We start from the raw sequence: 19,385 nt of genomic DNA on the forward strand, positions 1-19,385 counted from the left end.
TCTGGTTTGCAAAACTAGCTTCATTTTTATTTTAAGTGTTTTCCTAGGCTGGTCCAGCAGTATTATAGTGAGACAGCTAAAGTCCATATGACAAGCCATTTTAGCCTTCTGCTGATTTTATCACAGATTTGTAAAGGGCACATTATTCCATTGCTTCAAATGTCAACAGTGGAGACGAGTTGTGTCTCACATTTTGCTCCTACATCTCCACTAAGTGTTAGATTATGTTGACAGGTGGCGACTGCAAGTCATTTTTTATATTCATCAAAACCTTCAACAGCATTTCCACTTCCTTTTTTCCCCCAATATCCTGCCGTTGATTTATAGTTCTTGTTAAGCTTATCTCGTTGAGCACGCTTTATTGCTTGCATCTTTATTTGTTTTATTGATCTGCTTTCAACTCTTAAACTTGTTCACTGCAAGAGCCATATTGATCTATGTATGATATTACACTCGAGATGGCTAGCTAAGGTCAAAGGACATTTTCCCTTTCGGTTTTAGGTCTCAAATCGTCGAGATAGTCATTTCGTGCCAGGTTAGCCAGTCTGTATTTGAAAATATCCATATTTGTGTCTAAATTAGTTCACATTCCACATGAGACTTGCTCACGGTGAAGGTAAAAAGCACAAGTCAATAGCTACTGCATTTCTTTTTGTTGTCTTATTTTGTGACACAGTGTCAGTCTGATCCCGTCCACCTCAGGCCTTCAAGCATGCAAGTGTGTGACAAGCGTGACTAACAGCAGCATTTGTTTGGCGGCAAAGTGACAGCCTCGTTTCTGTGCGGTCCTGTGACATTCTTTGTTTCGCTGTCGTATAGAAATTAGGGATGAGTAGTCAATTAAGATCATTTATAATTGTCTTTGGAATTGTTTGTTGGTGGATTGTGTCTTGAAGCCACTGAGGCAAAATAGAGCTCCAGACTCATTTTTAACTTATTTACCAAGACAAAAACAAACATTTTAATTATTTTGTTTGAAGTTATTATTTATTGAGAGAATTAGAGTAGTGGCTTCAAATAAGAGGGTCCAGGCTTTTGATTTTTTTGAGGTACGAACCCTGTAGACAATTCTTTTCCTTGGACTTCGGAGGTAAAATTTATTAAACAAGTGCATGCAAGATGTGTTGAGATTGGAATTGTGCATGAAGTTAAGTCACATTATTATTATTATTATTATTATTATTAGTAGTAGTAGTAGTAGTAGTAGTCGTAGTAGTGGTAGTATCTCATGAAACAGAATTAAAATCTTAAAATTGTAGATCACTACGACATTCACCTCATGTATTCTTTTAATTAGTTATGTTGAAAAGTCAAAATAATCAGCTACTTTTTATTTCAAAATATTTCTTAGCTATATATTGTAGGTTAAACTATGAGGAAACTTTTAAATAATTGACTTTGAATAGATGTGCAGTCTGTCCCCCCTCCATCCCCATTTCTATTCATTGGTTCCTTGCCAAATAGCTAAGGAAGTCATTGCTAATCACGACTTGCGCAGATGAAACCTCTCCAAGTACAGCTAGCTGCACACGCTGAATAATTCTGCCCTCAGGTGTATTGTGTCGCTCATAAATAACAATGCATGTAAAAATAATAAATAATGACACAATTCGAATGCATGACTAACAATGAATGCAAATAAATAAATGAATGCAACAAAATATTTTCCCCTTTTCCCAATGCGAAGCTTTGCCCTATTTTATGGGCGGCACACAAAGACATTTTGCTTGATATTGTTTGACGTGAGCTGATGTTTAGCCATTGCACTAATCATACACCCACTCTCTCAGCGAGCCCGGAGTGTGGGATTCAAGGCTCTTGAAATCTGTCGCCGTGAGGAAAAAAAACCCACCTGGACCACAATACATTGGGAATTAAATTAGGAAAGGCACATCTTGACCTTTCATTATATTACAGCACACCACCTAAGTAGGTTGTTATGATGCCCCATATAAACGTGGCTAAGCAGAAGGGGACTGTACATTCTTTTATACGGTAGAAGCTCTAGTGGAAGACACTTTGTTGTGAGACCACTCGTATTTTGAAATCACTCTCCCCATTGGAAAAAATGGAACAATAACGTTTTTGTTAAATTTCAAACTGCCTTGATTAATTTAAAATGTATTTACTGTCAGCAAACATGTCATCAGCGGCCTCTCGCTTTCCCCACCTCGCTTCGGTCTTTCCATCTATTGATCTCGGTCAGGGTATTGTTCTAGCTCTGTTTCTAGGGAGATGTATTGACAATGGAAGCTGCGGTCTGTCATATCAATAATTCACATGGTGAGACTGCAAACGGAGTATCAGAATAATGCATACATACACACGTCTTCAGTGTAACTACCGTGTTGTCAAATCAATTTTCCAATAGATTGCTTTCAGATGGATAAACAATAGTAGTCTGCATCTGTCATCTATCTGACAATTAAACTGTAAAAGAAAAGAGCAAATGAATCATTTTAACTTTTGCTGAGACAGAATTCACTCTGGATTTCACTCAGTTTTCTTAAAAGGCATCTAATATTTTTTTGCCTCCTTCAAATAAACAAAGACAAATGGGGGGGAAACGTGTACAGTATTAAATGTAATTATCTCAATCTGTAACTATCTATTTGGTTTTGTTTACGCACAGATATACAAAAGTTAAAATGCTTAGCTCAATGAACTCCATTACAAACCAAAACAACAGAAGAATTTAAAAACTTGCACAATTTCCAAATTAATTAAGTTACCTGCTCAGTGTTTAAAATTGTCTGACTAGATCGTTTTAAACATTTTTGCATTGCTGCCTTTATTGAACTTAATTGAAAAGTGAGGCTTGTCGCCATCTTGTGGCGAAGCTGTTGTAAGGCGCCTGTTTCATCAGTTATATGCCCGGCTTGTTTTTGTTTTAAGTGAGTAGTCATCAGTGATCGCCGAAGAAAAGGCGCTTTTATTGTCATGGTTATGCTTTTACATTTGTGTAACCTCACACTATAAGAGTTACAGAAAATAACAGTAAAGCTTCTACGGTCGCTGCAGTTTTTCATGTTGGAGAAATTATCATCACTTGTCACAAGACAAGTCCCCCAATCGAACGTAGTCTAAAAATACATTTTAATATGAATGGATTCAATTTGCTCGTGACAGTTAAAGCATAGAGACCATGAGTCATCCACAGCGCACAAAAAAATTGACCACGAAGGGACTCGAACCCTCAATCTTCTGATCCGAAGTCAGACGCCTTATCCATTAGGCCACGCGGCCGTCCTGTGATGCAGTTCAAACTGTATGTATTTAACAAATATAATTATCTATGTGATCCCGGATACATTATACTTAAGAAATGTTCCCATCATGCAAAACCATACAAATAAAAATATCAACAGTGATTTGTAGTTGTGGCCTTTCATGTGTTTTTCAAATAATAAGGGCCTTTTGAGTGCTTTTCAAATAATGGCAACCAAAGTGAATGATCTTATTCATTGGCTAGAATGCAATATTTATTTAGATCACAACAGACTCAGAGTGGAAAAGCAGAAAGAGAAATAAAAACCGGAGAAATACAAAATTCCAATATCTACTGCCTGCGTGTTCACTGAAGTACTCGTTTTCCCCACACTCCCTGAAGGCAGCGTGTGGCAGTTCATACTATCATGGCGTTGAAGGAGGCCGAACACATCTGCGACATCAAAGTTTCATCGCTGATTCTTTTGTAAAAGCTTTCCTTTTTTCGCAGTTACTTGAATATTTATGAGGCCAGAGCGAGGACAAACACGGGTAAGAAGGCTTTTATAGTCGATGTTTGCACCAATTTCCATGCAGCGAAGAGTAAGCACGACAGCAACCTTTTTGCTTTTAGATTAAATTATGACGTCTGTAAATTCGCACTCACCGCTCCACAGCGTTCAACTTTTAACAGTGACCCCAAAAAAAATCCAAACAAAAAGTGTTTTTTTCCCCATGTTTCGTCACAAACGCCAAAACGTCATAAACCGTCTATCGGGGTAATAAACGCAATGAGTCGAATCGGTATTCGCCATCCACCGAATTTCTGAGCCATCCCGTTCATAGTTTTTGTTTAAGTATACAAAACAAGGTTCGGTGACTTGTTAATATATTTTGCGTGAGCTCCACTTTGTGATCGAACGTCAGAGTCTCTGTTCGTATTGTTTTAGATGCTATTAGTTCTGTTACTTATGCGGGGAAGTTTTGGCATTCGTCAGTAACTTGAGCCTCAAGCCACAGCGTTTGGGATGGACATGTATGGTTGCTTGAACGAAGGAAGGAAGGATGCAAGGCGACTGACTGAAAACGTCTTCATTGACTGCACGAGGAGGAATGACAAGAATGTGAGAAGCACAGCTTGGTATGTAACAACGTGGCTGGGAGAAGAAAAAAAGTTGAAAACTTGCAAGTATTTTAGATAGTGTCAGATGGTAGAACCTGTGCTTCGGGAGACAATTTCAGATCGATGTCAAGGTAGAAAGTAAATCACACGGTGATCTAACATTGTTCTTAAAGTTTTCCACTTGAACTGAGAGAGACTATGTGCTGGTCTGCTTCACTAAGTGAGCTGAGTATATGTGTGTGGCTTTTTATGGCCTGGTCAAGCTGATCTCTGGTGACTCGGGCATTACGTAGCTGCACTCCGATGGTGAGCAACCGACTGCAGCTGTTGCATGAGTGGCCAGCCAGCCGTGCAGTGCAGATAACCGTTTTTTGTTTAGGTCACCTTGGTGATGGTCATCTGACTCCCAAGATTATGTCCTCATTGTCATCAGTGCACAGTAGATTTAGTATTGTGTAGGAAAGAACTCTCCTGAAGTTCTTGGAATAAAACTGCTTTTACCTGTATGTCCCCTTATCAACAGCAAGACAATTCAGATGTGAATAGAACCAATAGACCTCCATTGAGATTGTTAAGCTTGTGAGGATAGGTAATAAATAATGAATGAATGATAATGACAATCAAATAAGCATATTAGGAAATATGACTAACAAGTGAGTCATGAATTCTGGCCTAACCAGCACGATGGAATATCCTGGATCAGGGTAATTGTGACATCCATAAAATCTGGTGTCACATGGAAGGATTTCTATTCCACTGGTGTTTACACGGGTGTCATTGCTTGAAAAAGCAGCATTAACCCTCAGGAGCTATTTTCAGAAGGAGCAGAGTAACAAATATCATGTGTCTTACGTAAAGCCCAGATGGGTTCCCGAGATCATTTGAGCAACGTGTCCCGACGCTGGTTGGACGTCATTCATAGACTAGCGGCCGGCCACCTTCCCTCCAGAATCACTGTATGAGCTTCTGATAAATCTTCCCACTGTACGTATATTGCTTAGCATTCAATCGGTGGTAGTGGCATTAGGAGAATCGGATTTCCCCAAAGCAACCATATCCTACATACAGACCAGTTCTTACCTTGGTGGCAAAGGCTTATATGTTATTGCAGCGTGGGTTGTATAAAGGTCTCGTTCACTCTCGCGGCAGGCATTTTAATCTTTCACAGAGCTCCATGTGTGGCTCTATTGTTGAAGCGCCTGAGTGGAATGTGTGCCAAGTCGGCTGGCCATAGCCCAGCGGCTTTATTATGACCTTAAAAGCAAACGTCTGTAAGCAGAGCCCTTCTTATTTTAAGAGGAAATGATCTCCAAATGTTAACAAGAGGTGATTAATGGTGCTTCAGCAATGTGCTTATAAAAAGATTGATGATCCTTGAAGAGAATATTAGAAGTTTGATCCCTACCGCCGAAAAGTCAAGTAGTTATTTTAAACGCCTGCACTACCTACTGGTTCAAATTTGATGAACAGTGGCCCCAAAAGTCCAACACAACCAGTTCCAGGAGGTGGTCCGACCATCAATTTCTTCCGATTTAGACCTTAAATACTTCTTGCCGAAATGCAATATTTTACAAATGTTGACCTTTTCAACACAGCAAGATGGTGGAGAGCTCCTGAACGATCTGAGCTGTGGACCAACAGACACACCAAAGCCTAAATCAAAACAATAAACAAGAGCTCAAACGTTAAACAACACTAAAATAGTACGTAGCGTCCACGTGTAACATATTAAATGTGGTCGCAGCTGTCAGGGTGACGCCATCAGTAATCATCGAACAACACGCCACATTGAAGAAATTGTAACCGAAAGTTGGTGCTTTGGATCGTGCGGCTTGCGTAAACTGACATCACAGATAAACGTAAGAGGTCTGGCTGTAATTTTCTGCCGCCCTCACAACAGGCTAGGTGTTCTTCCAAGGCCCCATCCAAATCCCCCCCCACTCAGTGGAAATGGAAACTGTTTGTGTATTTATAGCCTCAGCGCACAAGTGAGCTGCCTGTCTTTAGGAAGGAACTGTTCATATCAGTCCAAGCTGGCGAATGTTCTAGACTGTTGTGTTGAGCCCTGCCCACGGGGTATAGGAATAAACTTTTGAAATGGTTTTGGATTAGTTGTAGAATCTAATGACAGGTGAGTGTGTTCGTGTGCTTTGTTTTTAGATGTAAACGTCTTCCCGAGCGCAACCATTTGAGACGAGATGGAGAATCCCGTCTTACAGACGCAAGCGTCCACTCTGCCGTTTTTTGACACGGCCCACGCCTTCAACCTGCTTCGAGGAATTCACGAGCTCCGGGCAGAGCGCAAGTTTTTCGACGTGACTTTGTGCGCGGAGGGCCGCGAGTTCCACTGCCACCGCACGGTGTTGGCCGCCGCCAGCACCTACTTCCGGGCTATGTTTGCCGGTACGCTACGGGAGAGCATCATGGACCGGGTGGTTCTACACGAGGTTTCGGCCGAGCTTTTGGGACTGCTGGTGGACTTCTGCTACACAGGGCGGGTCACCGTCACACAGGACAACGTGGATCTTCTGCTGAAAACAGCCGATCTCTTTCAGTTCCCGTCAGTCAAAGAAGCCTGCTGTGCGTTCCTGGAGCAACGTCTGGATGTTACCAACTGCTTAGAAATCCAAGACTTTGCGGAGGCCTACGCCTGCCGAGAGCTGGCGGCCAGCGCCCGCCGCTTTGTCCTCAAAAACTTAATGGATCTGGCTAAAGGGAAAGACTTTGAACGCTTGCCTTGGAAGCGCCTCCTTGAGTTTGTGTCTGATGACGAGCTATGCGTGGACAAAGAGGAGACCGTCTATCAGATCGCGGTGCGCTGGGTGAAGGCCGACCTCCAACGGAGACTTCACTACTGGCCCGAGCTCCTCCAGCAGGTCCGACTCCCTTTTGTCAGGAGGTTCTTCCTTTTGGCCCATGTGGAGAGCGACCCCCTCGTGTATCTTTCGCCCACCTGCCTCCGCATGGTCAACGAGGCCCGTAGCTTCCAGTCCAGCGAGTATGACCGCCACGACAGACCGTGCCGCCGCATGCGTCCGCGGCCGTCCACCGGACTGGCCGAGATCCTGGTGGTGGTGGGGGGTTGCGACCAGGACTGTGACGAGCTGGTGACCGTCGACTGCTTCAACCCGCAAACGGGCCAGTGGCGCTACCTGGCCGAGTTCCCCGACCACCTTGGAGGGGGCTACAGCATAGCTGCCCTCGGGAATGATATGTATGTCACCGGTAAGTGTTGGTGCAAATCAAACACAATTTGGCTTTAGAATCGCACGCCATCCATTCTTTTGTCCTCCGGCAGGCGGCTCTGACGGCTCTCGCCTGTACGACGGCGTGTGGCGCTACAAGTCCAGCGTCAACGAATGGACGGAGGTGTCGCCCATGCTGAAAGCGCGCGAGTACCACAGCTCGTGCGTGCTGAAAGGTCAGCTGTACGTGGTGGCGTCGGACAGCACCGAGCGCTACGACCACACGTTGGATTGCTGGGAGGCCCTGCCGCCCATGCTGCACGCCATGGACAACTGCTCCACCACCACGTGCAACGGACGTCTGTACGCCATCGGCTGTCTCGCCGGGGAGGACACCATGGCCGTCCAGACCTACGAGCCGGACAGCAAACGTTGGTCCATGGTGAACTGCGGACAGCTGCCGCTGTGGTCGTTCACCCCTAAAACGGTGACCCTCAACGGCCTCATCTTCTTTGTCAGGTGCGGAGGAAACTGTCAATCTTAAGAGCTGAGTGTATTGTCACTTGGAGTCACTCTTCTTACAGGCGGCGGCAGCGGCGTATTTTCTTCAGCAACTCCAGAAGATAGCTCGTTTGACTGTATCGGTTTTATTTCTGGCCTGTTGGCAGAAATCTGCGTCACTAATGACAATGCGTACCAGTTTGAAACTCAACAAATTGGGAAGGGTTCAAGAGTTGACTCGTGTGCTATTTAATTTACGCTTAATTTAAGAAGAAAAATGACTTGTGCATTTCTTGTAGGGATGACTCAGCAGAGGTTGACGTTTACAACCCCCCGACAAACCAGTGGGATAAGATTAGCCCTATGAACCAGGTTTGGATACTTCTTCATATATTTTGCTTGTTAAGCAGCGTGTCCACTGGAAATGATTTTTACTATGACTTTCATAATAAAATTCATTTCTTTAGCATTTGGTATGCATTTTAATTGAATCAAAATGTATGTATATACTCATTTTGAAATATGAAAGTCTGTAGGAATAAAATCAAAGTCGTTTTTGATTAACGCGATTCTAATGTTGGTACTTGTCATTTTGATACTTTGTGTAAAATATTTTTAGCAGTACTTGATCAAATGTTTCTTGTACATCTTTGTCCATTCAGGTTCACGTCGGAGGCAGCGTGGCGGCGCTGGGCGGCAAACTGTTTGTATCCGGCGGTTACGACAACACGTTCGAATTGTCGGACGTAGTGGAAGCATATGACCCGGCCACTCGCACCTGGAGCGTCGCGGGCCGGCTGCCCCAGCCCACTTTTTGGCACGGCAGCGTCAGCATATTCCGACAGTTCATGCCTCTGGTGTCGAATGCCTTTGAGCCTGTCGGCCCCCCGGACGCTAACGCCATCCACCTGCACCGGCACCAGCGTCACCAGGCTATCCACAACCTCAACAACGTCAATCAGGACGTGAACGCGGCCCGCTGACTTTGGATGGCTGTTCGTTGACTGTGAGTTTTCATCACAATGCTGAAACATGAATGCGTCACCTGACTTTTGGTGACTGATGGTTTTGAAAGAGGATCCAAGCCTCTCGGGCTTGAAACTGTTGTCATGTACATACGGAAAGACTAAGGCAGAATGATCATCATTCAGAAGCTGCAAAACAGATTGATTAAATAGGGTAATAGTGTTAAAAAAAAAAAAAGAAGATATAAAACTTTCAGTCAACTTGAAATGTATCTTTTGCATTTTTAAGTCAAGGAAGTGATGCGGCCAACGGTACCAGAGAAATACTTAATTTCATTATCTAACTACTCGGCTAACACAATCACAACAACTCTTAAGTTTTGTTTTAGCTGTGAATGTCCTCCAGTGCAGGCTGTATGATGAATGGATAATCAAATCACATTTACAAATCACTCATGGATTATTTAAATCGTTCAGCCCTACCTGGAAGCATGCTGGAAGCACCCGCCCAATTAAACTTTTTTCTCATGAAAGTGTGTCAAAACACTTTTGATTCCAATTGTGGATGCTCAGTCATTGAGCTAGATTAAAGGTAACATTGAGAAACATGGTTTAGTAAGTCGTGAATATCATATTTTGAGCTGCATACAGTATGTGCTTGTCAGCTATATTTATAAAGCATGCCACAATGTTTACGTTCCGAAACTGACACTCTGTTACCCTGAAGCATAAATGACGTAATTGTCACAGTGCCTGAGTAATGCTTATTAGTGGTTCGCTTCTTATGTGCATGGACCTTCCCTTAATATGTTTGTGTATGCATGATAATTACATTCTCATAATGTGGTATCAATGAATGCACCTTTGAAACAAATGAGGCAAAGTAGCATGTACTCTGTGGCCACTGTTGAGTTAGTCTCAACTAGTTACCATAACGTCAGAGATGTGAAGTCCGTTAAGGAACTGCACCTCGGTCGGCTGGTCCCAACTGGAAGTGCAACGGGGTCTCAGTTAACTTTCACATGGAACTTTTTGTTACATTTGCGTGCCCATGTATTTCTCTTTTTTGACCTCAATGTAAATTTATCGCTTATGTTTACGATTTTCTTAGCTGGAAGTGAAAGATTTAAGCTTCTTGTGTTGGTTAGCCTCTTGCTAATTGTTAATTTGTGCTCAACTTTTCTTCTTTTTTTTTTTTTTTTACAAAGAAAACAAATGCATGAGGTTTTATATTTAAATGTATTTAATAGCAAGTGTAGCATGATGCATTCGCCTTGAATGTCGAAATAAATCATGCATTTAAAATCAAAAATATTGAGTCTATTTGTTCCCAGGTAAGGATATTTTCAGCACAATGCCATAATGTCCAATTGTCCTTGATTGCTGTATTAAGGAACAGGTAGATGAGAAGAATCCTGTCCTGATTTTGAGTTAAATTATTTTCTATCATTTACTGTTCAATCACCACAGCGACCACACAAGTGGACTCTGTGCCGCCAGCAGCTGTGGAGCCAACCGCTTCCGGAGTGACTGACAAAGGATCTTCGGGTTTGGTGGCTTCAAAGTCACCCGCACCTTCGTCCTGCTCATCCACGACCACGTTCCTCAGCTTCCTTTGTCGCGGGTTGTAATTCTCAGTCCGCTTGTGGATCTGAACGTGTCGACGCAGGTGTGCCTGAGACCGAAAACGAATTTCAGCTACAATTCAGATAATATTGCCTCAAACACTTCAGAATTCATTGTGATTCTTTTATCACAGATAGGAACTGGTTGACTGGCCGCAGCCACCAATGCCCCCCTAGCCATGGAACAGTTAATCAAGCAGCCAACTGTCCCATTACTTTTGGACGATGTGCTTTACTACTAAAATGTGGAAGGCCCTGCCCATAGCTACATGCTGTCTCATACCTGTCGGGTGAACTTGTAGCCGCAGTCGCCACACTCGAACTTCCTCATACCCTTATGGCGACCCAGATGCACGCGCAGTTGTTCTTTGGCTAGCGAAGAAAACCAGAGGTGGTCAAATTTGTTTATTGTTCGTTCGGGCCACTGGCACACCGGCGGTGTTCTAACCTTTAAAGGTCTTGCTACAGATGTGGCAACAGTGGGGGCGTCCCTCCTCGTGCTTGCTGGCCTTGTGGCGAAGGAGGGCGCCCTTCTCGGTGAAGCGCTGCTCGCACACGTCGCAGGGGAAGGGCCGCTCGCCCGTGTGCGTGCGGTGGTGTTTTTCCAGGCTGGCTGCCGTCCGAGCAGAGCGGGATCAATTTGGCGCACAACCAACAATCGCGTCACTCAGACAGCCGTTACCTTGCGTGCGGAATGTTTTGCCGCACAGGTGACACTGGTATGGTCTTTCGCCGCTATGCACGCGAAGGTGCATGTTTAGGTTGTTTTTCTGGGAAAAGGCATGGCCGCAGATGCTACAAAGGAAGGGCCGCTCATTTCTAGGAAAAAGAAAGTGGATCAGGTAACTGATCTCCTGGGAACTTTTAATGGGAATGATGAGAATATACTGGCTCGTCATCTGAACGGAAATACTCAAAACTCTGATTTTGATGAAGTCGGCCGGGCTGCTGAGTAAAATGTGGATAAATGCAGAATACAATGATTTGTCTTCTGTTTTTTTCAGTTTTACAGAAATGTCACAATTTCATTAGAATTGTAGATGGGGAAAATATTTCTTTGCTATAGTCGTAAAACAAATTAGATGTCGTGTGCGGTCAAATATGTAGACTTAATATATGAATATGTATACTAACGGGGGAATGTCGGAACAATCCACCAAACTATTTGAAAAGAAAAAAGTGAGGTCCGACCTGTGGATAGCCTTGATGTGCATCTGCAGGCCGTTGCGACTGGACGCTCGGTGCCCACACTCCTCACACACAAACGGCTTTTCCCCGCGGTGCTTAGCGGCTTCGTGGACTCGCAACTCGTAGCGAGTCCAGAAGGTTTTCGGGCACTGTGGGCACTGACAGAGAAACCTTTTTTTTAAGGCTTTTCATTTGAATGCAATTATGACAAATCTAGAAATTATAGACCAATTTACAGCATGTGGTTTGGGGTGGCCGTGGACCTTCATCATGTGACACGTCAAGTGTTTCTTATACATGAATTGTTCAGCACACTGTGTACACTGAGGAAAAAAAGCGACAAGACGTCAAAAATGAGCATTCATTTCAAGGCACGCTGACGTAGGCGCTACCTTGTAGGGCATCTGTTCAGCATGGGAGACCATGTGTGCACGCAGCTCCTCTTTTCCTTTGAATGACGTCGAACACGTCTGACACGTGAATGTCTGGCGTGAGTGGCAAAAAACGTCATACGGTTCTCCAGTTCAACACAGAAAAATACACTGCACACTTTTGTTTCATTGGTTTTTGTAGGTAAATAAATCCAATTAATTTGATAAATAGATTTACAAACGCTTTTTGACCCATGATAGGACAAAAACAATCAACAAAAGATGTTGACCTCACCTGTGTTGCGGCACAGTGCCTGAGCTCATGAATTAAAAGATTCTCTTTTCTGAAGTAGTGCTTCCCGCATTTGTGGCAACTAAACGGTTTCTCGCCAGTATGACGTCTTGAGGGCATAAAACAGCATTAAACCAGAATTCGTCCCAACGCAGACATGAGAGAATTTGGGGACCGGCACCTACCTGTTGTGCACTTTGAGGTAATATTTACTCTTGAAGACTTTGTGGCAGATAGGACAGTGCACGGAGTTCTCGGATTCTCCTCCGTCCGCCGTCTCATTCTCGCCGCTCTTGCGCAAACTGGGGCGGCGTTGTCGATTTCTTGATGCAGATGCCACAGTGGGACTGGACTTGTCAATGGGTACGTATTCTTCATCAGAGTCGTGGACAGTCCAGTCAAAACGGACGCTTTCGTCCTCAACTTCCACTGAATCGTTCATGTGGCTCGGCGGGTCGCTAATCTGCAATATGTAAAACGGATTATTCGTGTATTTGATATTGAGGTCATCCCCAAAAAAAGTATCTGTTTATTTTTTACCTGAGTTTGATCCATTTGCTGCTCAGTGTTCTGACCCTGCTCATCAGCATGCTCTGAAAATGGATGCAGAGCTTCCTCACTGGCCAGGACATCACAGGAGGCATCTTCTTCAGAGATCATCCGTCTGGGCTCTTTGACCACACGGCCCGAGCGGGTAGTCGCAGCGGTGACGGGGGGCTTCAAGTCGTTTCCGACCCCCTCTAGGACAGATTCCTCTTTAGTCCCTGTCAGTTTGTTTGTGTCTTCACCAGAGACAGAGAAGTCCTCAGATTTTGTCTTTCTCGGTCTGCCTCGCCCTCGCTTGACAAGAGAGACGGCGTCAACTGGCTTGTCCCTAAAGCGTTGACACATTGCAAGCGCTTCGGGGATACACAAACTAGAGGCTGCACTCTGCACATTATCCAGGACACCCGGATCCAGCTTGAGTTCCCCTGTGTAGACGAAGTCCAGCAGCAGCTCGAGGCCTTCGCTGGAGCACTCATGGAGGTGGAACTCCACGCTGGGTGAGGCAGTGGCCATATCGGCCGCCTGAAAGACTTGACTAAAGCAGGCCAGGACACTACGATGGGCAGTGTAGACCACCCCATCGGTCACTTTCAGCAAGGCATCACAGAAGCTCCCTGCTGCCCTCTGCTGATTCAAGGTAGACAGGACACGCTGTGCATGGTCAGCGACACGCATTTCCACTGGAACAAAAACAACGCGAGATATTTTTGAAATCTTCAAATCCATGCATCAATTTTCTATAGCGCATAAATATCTGTAGTAGTTGAGCGAGTGAGTTGATACACCGCCGGGGTGTGTGTATGTGTGTGTGTGTATATATATATATATATATATATATATCATTACTGTTTGTACAGTTTCATTTGAGCGAAGCTGTTTTGGCGCAAACTGTATATCATATTCGTAGGTGCCATTTAAATAAAAGTTATCCTGTAAGGAAAATATGCAAAATAGTTACAAGAAATATAAAAATCATGTTCAGTTTCACTGTATTATTTATAAATATTTGCAAAACAATTTCACCGATTTCTCAAATTGTTAGACGTTATAATAAATCAATTAACCAATTATTTTGCCAAGTCAAATTAATATGAAAACGAATAAACATTGACGTTTTTGGGGGAGGCATCCAAGCGAATATAATAAATATTACAGGAGTGTTAATAATGTAGATGCTCAGTGGAGCAGAACAACGCTGGCCATACTTTGACCTACACTGCCCCAATACATTTACAGTTTCAAAAACAATTGGAGGATGCCCAGTGGTGTACGCTACGGTTGTGGGACTACAAAATATAAATAAACCTCTATAACTAACAATTGCAATATTTACAGTGAAAATAAGTAGTACATTAACTTTAAATACAGATGAACAATGTAGTGCAAATTCTTAGCATGTCGACGTTTACGTCCTAGCATCATTTTTCTAGACGCTCCCTTAGCTTGGCTGGTACGCTGCGGTGGCATTTCAAGACTTACCACAAGAATGATGAAACTAACGTCGATCTGTAAAATGTTCACCAGAATTCATTTCCCGTTGAAGGTGCGTAGACAGTGCATGGTATTTTTCGAGTAAAAGTGCCAAACTAGCTCCATTTACCTTGTTTTGCGTCTTGTAGGCCCCTTAAACAAAGCGGACGTGACGTAGTACGAGACCTCCGGAATAAAATGGTAGGGGTTAATATACCACATCAGTATTTAGCTTGTAACAAAAAAACAAACATTTTTTTAAATATATATAAAGTGAGGGCTTGTATCTGAATTGGGTTTCTGTGTATTCCTACCACGATACAAATTAGGCAAGTATCACGGGGAAATCATTGTTGGCCATCTCCATTCAATCAAGTCTTGTGGCTCCCTGGTACACATGTTAGCTAGCTGGCTAACCACAACTTTGGGACCAGACGATTCGTAATCAACCATTTAAAGTGGTTAAGTGGTCGCCGAGGAGTTCCGAGCAACCTCCAAATTCGTGAATTTTCTTATTGTCGTAGTTGCAGTTTGCCTTTATGTCAGACAAAGAACATTAGACGACCATGCAAAGTTAGCGAGGTATCGCTAGCTAGCCCCGCTCATTTCTCTTAGCCGATGGTTCCTGTTTGAAGGTAAATTGATCTTTTATCTTTGTTATAAAAACGCAAAACTGTGAAATTCTTTTTTTTTTCCGGTTGCATTCTATGAAGAAAGAATATCATTCTTGATTTGTTTACATTTGTTAGTGCTTATCCACCAGCCACCTAACATTGGCATAATGAAGGCGAAGAAAGTTACGAATTCAAAGAGCAGCGCCACATCTCAGAAGTGGAAGGATGTGAGGGGTAAACGGTACAGGCCTCCCATTAGTTCCTCTAACCTCAACTCCACTCCTGTCATGGTTGGGGTGATCAAAGACCATAAGGAGGCCATGAAAAAGAAGCCAACTGTCAAGAGACTAAAGAAGAAGCCAAAGCCAGTGTCTGGGAAAAGTGCAAAGACAAAGTCTTTCACAAATGGCAACATGGGCCTGGATTCTGATGAGTTTCAGGACTCGGAGGAGTACTCCCGGTCGGTCCAAGGGAATGGGCTTGAAACGCAAGGTGCCACAGAGGATAAGCATCCATGTCGACTGGATGGGAAGTCTCTCCATCAGTGCGCAGAGAGGGATGACCAGAGGAAGCATGCAGTACTTGTCATGCAAAAAGGACAGGTACGCTACAGGAAATCTTACCATCAAGTCTATTTCTAACCTTGTCCATTATTCTTTCAGACCCTGTGTTTCCGCGGGAAGTGTTTTTTGACTTGCTTGTACGGGCGCGTGGAAGTGATGGGCTTCACCATCGAAGAGGGCCAACAGTCATATCCGCTCTTCTCTCCCGCCTCACATTGTCCGCTGACCATCACAGCCACGGAGGGTTGCGATGACAGCAGAGACTACGAAAGTGCGGCAACAGAGATCCTGTGCAATTACCTTCCGGCAGGTAAATCAACCTCGCAAGGGGCATCTACACTCGATGAGTGCTGCTGACTGTCGTTACAGCTGTGTTTTATATTTTCCCATCACCTGTTTTTGCAGCGTCACAGAAGAAGCTGCTTAAAAAGGTTGTCAGCAACTCCTCAATAATCCTGCTGGAGCCCATGGAGATTCCGCTGACACGCTTCCTATCGAGCTTCAGCAATCTCAGTACCCTGTTTGACCCCACTATGGTAAGATGACACCCCCGTGTCAGCATTTCTTTTTGGAGTTGAAGCCGTCAGCAGGGTGGAGGGGGAACACGATCAAAACAAGAGCATTTGAGTGTAGACAGAAAAAACAGCGCAGTTTTTGCCCTAAAAGGTAGCGCCCCGATTTGCAAAGCATCGGGACTGAGCCCCGCTTTGTAGCAAAAACAGATAAGACCTCCCAACAAAATATGTGACTAGACGCATTTGCAAATGCTAAACTGCAAAAATGTTTTACGTATCACCTAAAATGTGCTTAGAACATATTTAGTTGTGCGTGTAGAGTGTAAGCTCCTCTCCAACCTATGCTTACAGGCGGAACTGCTGTCTGCCGTACCAGACACGCCCCTTAATGGTCTAGGGATGATTCCTCTGGTCGGCAGTATCGAGGGCCTGAAGGTGTCACCCAGCTGCCGGGCATCCTTGGATGCGGTGGTCAGTGCCTGCAGAGGTTTGAGCATTTGCGTGTTTGTTCCTGGGCAAAAGGAATGTTCAAAAATAGGGTGAAATAATTGATTATAAAGATTGTCAGTTCAATAATATTTGCTTAAGGCTGTCTGGCATTATTCTTCAGCCTTGGCGGTGGTCTAAGATCACCTTTAAGTCTTGTCTGTGTTTGTCTCTCACAGGGGACATGGACGGTTGTGCAGTCGTCCTCGTTTGCGGAGCCAAAAATGTCGGCAAGTCCACGTTCATCCGCATGGTGATCAATACGCTACTAAATCAGTAAGTGTCCTGTTCATCATTCGTGGATGCTCGAATGATATTGCAAGATCAATTGTGTCTCTGTGTGTGCGTGTAGTACAACTAGTGTGGACTATTTGGAAGCGGACCTCGGTCAAACGGAGTTCACCCCGGCTAGCTGCTTGTCTTTGTTGACTGTCAGAGAACCTCTGCTGGGTACGTTTCATCTCGTCCGTGCTGCTTTCTAGATTGTGTTTGACTTTAGAGGTTCCACCGTATCAAATTTCAACCCGCTTGTACTGTGTTCATTTGTTATTATGAATCATTGAATAGCTTCAGATGTCATGCAGGCACTTAATTGTTGTAATCTTTGCACGATCAAATCTCAGGCCCCCCCTTCACACATCAGCGCGATCCCGACCACATGGTCTACTACGGCGAGTCGTCTTGCCAGTCTGACTTAAGCCGCTACCTGGAAAGCCTCAAGTCCTTGTGGCACAGACGCTCTTCAAGCAAGGAGACACCCATTGTCATCAATACTATGGGCTGGGTTAAAGGTCAGTGAAAAGGTTTTTGTCCTCCTCCTCCCCCCCCCTAATCCACTTAAAGTTAATAACGGGTGAAATCTCTAGGTTTTGGACTGCAGCTGCTAGTAGACATGCTCCGCTTCTTCCCGGTCTCACATGTCATCCAACTGGGTCACGCCGACAGCACCGCTCAATGCCCTGCCCTCACCCCCGAGTTTCTTAGGACGGCCCACGGCTTCCAAACGCACCCGCCCGCTCAAACTGCGCTGGACGAGTTCACCGAGAACACACAAAGCCCACCCCTCACCTACGTTCACATGACTATTTATTCCGACTTCGAACGCGGCGGCTCTCAAGGGACGACGACGTAAGCGCCCGTCTTTCAGCGTTGCAATTTCACTGGCGTTATGGTGTGACATCAGCGGATCACGTGCTCATTTGTTGTGTCGGACAGGAAACACCAACGCAGCAATGAGCTGCGAGAGCTGTCAGTGCTGGCCTATCTTAGTCAGCTGCAGTCGGCTGATCCGGGACCTGTTCGACCTCTTCACTCTCTCACGCCCTACCAGGTGCCCTTTTGTTTTTTTTAAACAAGCTTCTCTATTGTTTATGACATCTTCATGAACTTTAAATGAAAATTCAATTCGTCTTTAAACATAGCATGTTCCTCATTAGAACCTCTTAATATCATTTTTAAAAGAGATATGATTAAAGCGTCAAATAGCAATTCGGGGGGAACGATTTTGAAAAATAAGGAACCCCTGTCTCCCAATTTTGGCTTCATCACTTCAACTTTTCATCTTTCATGAAAAGGTGACATGTTAATATGTGGACCCCACTTCCAAAGCACATCATAAAATAATCAACGTTATTGTGCCCCTGCAGGTGCCCCACAAAGATGTGGCTTTGGGTGTGGTCCATTTCGACGTGGCGCCCAATGACATGTTCTATGCCGCCAACTCCAGCCTGGTGGGACTCTGTTGCCTGGCAGAGAAGGTGACCAGCAAAGGAGGTCCGGTTTTGCTGTCCCAAGCTCCCATCTGCCCCTGTGTGGGCCTAGGTACAAAATCATCTTTTCATTTGTTGTCTTCCTGTTTTAAGTGTAAAATAGTCTGTACTGTGTGGTTGCAATTTTGTTATTGTTTTGGGGTGTGCAGAACAAAGGTCTGCGCTCTCTTGATACTGCTTGTCTTGGAAGCTATTCGTTTTTCATCTCGCAGGTGTGCTGCGAGGGATTGACATGGCGCGAGGACTCTACTTTGTACTGACGCCTGTAAATCCTGCCGTTCTGCGCAAGGTCAATTGTCTCCTTCTCGGAGCCACGTCGTTGCCCTCCTGCATCTTGACGACGCAGGTTAGACGCTGGCTTGACTTAGACTGCTCGCCAAAAAGTTTGACATATTGGGTATTAGATGACATTTCTCAACCACTACACACTAACAACGGCAACTTTGTGGGGCAGGGTGGTTTCCAGGGAGAGCTGCCTTACGTCACGTCGGAGTACAGCTTTGACCTGACGGGCGCTGGAAAGCTGCGAGTCTTCAAAGGCCTGCAGAGATCAAGTCAGATGCACTGATGTTGCGACAAGTGCTTTGTGCCACCCCCCCCCCCCCCCCCAAACATCAAGTCTGACATGGACTCTTCAGGAGAGAAATCTCTCAGAACACATTTGTTTTGTACCACTGCCATTTCAAAATTGCATTTGAATTCTGGTGTCATATTAAAAGCAGAAAAGAATGTTCAGATTTGCAGTATCAGTTTTATTCTGATGTAACATTGTAAAAGAAAGAATCTGGTCACTTTCCAAAACAAGATATTTTTCAAATAAAAAAAAGAATATATCAAAAGTAATGTGACCCACGGACCAGTATCCCATGGTTGGGAACCGTTGTCCTAGAAAATCTTCCACTACTGGACTTTTTACAATTATTTTTCTTCCACATAAACAAATAAAATAAGTCATAATTCCAGTG

General features: G+C 44.3%; 3 protein-coding genes and 1 non-coding gene across 8 annotated transcripts; 2 read left to right on the forward strand and 2 right to left on the reverse strand.

Annotated features, from left to right (window-relative positions):
- Positions 1-3,173: 3,173 nt before the first annotated feature.
- trnar-ucg (transfer RNA arginine (anticodon UCG)) lies at positions 3,174-3,246 on the reverse strand. Its single transcript has one exon. It is a non-coding gene; the product is annotated as a tRNA-Arg (tRNA).
- Positions 3,247-3,614: 368 nt separating this feature from the next.
- Positions 3,615-10,293, forward strand: klhl21 (kelch-like family member 21). 2 transcript variants are annotated; one of them, XM_061296632.1, is made up of 5 exons: positions 3,615-3,759; positions 6,491-7,555; positions 7,629-8,034; positions 8,316-8,388; positions 8,679-10,293. In XM_061296632.1, exons 2-5 carry the CDS (start codon positions 6,529-6,531, stop codon positions 8,997-8,999), a joined length of 1,827 nt encoding a protein of 608 aa, XP_061152616.1. In that variant the 5' UTR covers positions 3,615-3,759; positions 6,491-6,528; the 3' UTR covers positions 9,000-10,293. The 2 variants fall into 2 exon arrangements, with proteins under 2 accessions (XP_061152616.1, XP_061152626.1); XM_061296642.1 differs by lacking the exon at positions 3,615-3,759 and adding an exon at positions 3,789-4,348.
- zbtb48 (zinc finger and BTB domain containing 48) lies at positions 10,154-14,657 on the reverse strand. 2 transcript variants are annotated; one of them, XM_061296621.1, is made up of 11 exons: positions 14,604-14,657; positions 12,998-13,683; positions 12,643-12,920; positions 12,461-12,566; positions 12,187-12,279; positions 12,031-12,117; positions 11,798-11,952; positions 11,289-11,425; positions 11,055-11,219; positions 10,890-10,978; positions 10,154-10,656 (listed from the first exon to the last, which is right to left on the reverse strand). In XM_061296621.1, the coding sequence occupies exons 2-11, from the start codon at positions 13,676-13,678 to the stop codon at positions 10,432-10,434; spliced, it is 2,016 nt and encodes a 671-aa protein (XP_061152605.1). In that variant the 5' UTR covers positions 13,679-13,683; positions 14,604-14,657; the 3' UTR covers positions 10,154-10,431. The 2 variants fall into 2 exon arrangements, with proteins under 2 accessions (XP_061152605.1, XP_061152595.1); XM_061296611.1 differs by having other exon boundaries at positions 14,483-14,657.
- Positions 14,424-19,155, forward strand: nol9 (nucleolar protein 9). 3 transcript variants are annotated; one of them, XM_061296589.1, is made up of 14 exons: positions 14,451-14,546; positions 14,623-15,108; positions 15,223-15,689; positions 15,750-15,960; positions 16,056-16,186; positions 16,517-16,652; positions 16,831-16,927; positions 17,004-17,101; positions 17,275-17,442; positions 17,518-17,779; positions 17,867-17,981; positions 18,298-18,472; positions 18,633-18,766; positions 18,875-19,155. In XM_061296589.1, exons 3-14 carry the CDS (start codon positions 15,255-15,257, stop codon positions 18,986-18,988), a joined length of 2,076 nt encoding a protein of 691 aa, XP_061152573.1. In that variant the 5' UTR covers positions 14,451-14,546; positions 14,623-15,108; positions 15,223-15,254; the 3' UTR covers positions 18,989-19,155. The 3 variants fall into 3 exon arrangements, with proteins under 3 accessions (XP_061152582.1, XP_061152573.1, XP_061152563.1); XM_061296598.1 differs by lacking the exon at positions 14,623-15,108 and having other exon boundaries at positions 14,424-14,546; XM_061296579.1 differs by lacking the exon at positions 14,451-14,546 and having other exon boundaries at positions 14,619-15,108.
- The last annotated feature ends 230 nt before the right edge of the window (positions 19,156-19,385 follow it).

This window comes from Syngnathus typhle, linkage group LG2 (genome assembly GCF_033458585.1).
Source record: "Syngnathus typhle isolate RoL2023-S1 ecotype Sweden linkage group LG2, RoL_Styp_1.0, whole genome shotgun sequence".
Taxonomy (NCBI): domain Eukaryota; kingdom Metazoa; phylum Chordata; class Actinopteri; order Syngnathiformes; family Syngnathidae; genus Syngnathus; species Syngnathus typhle.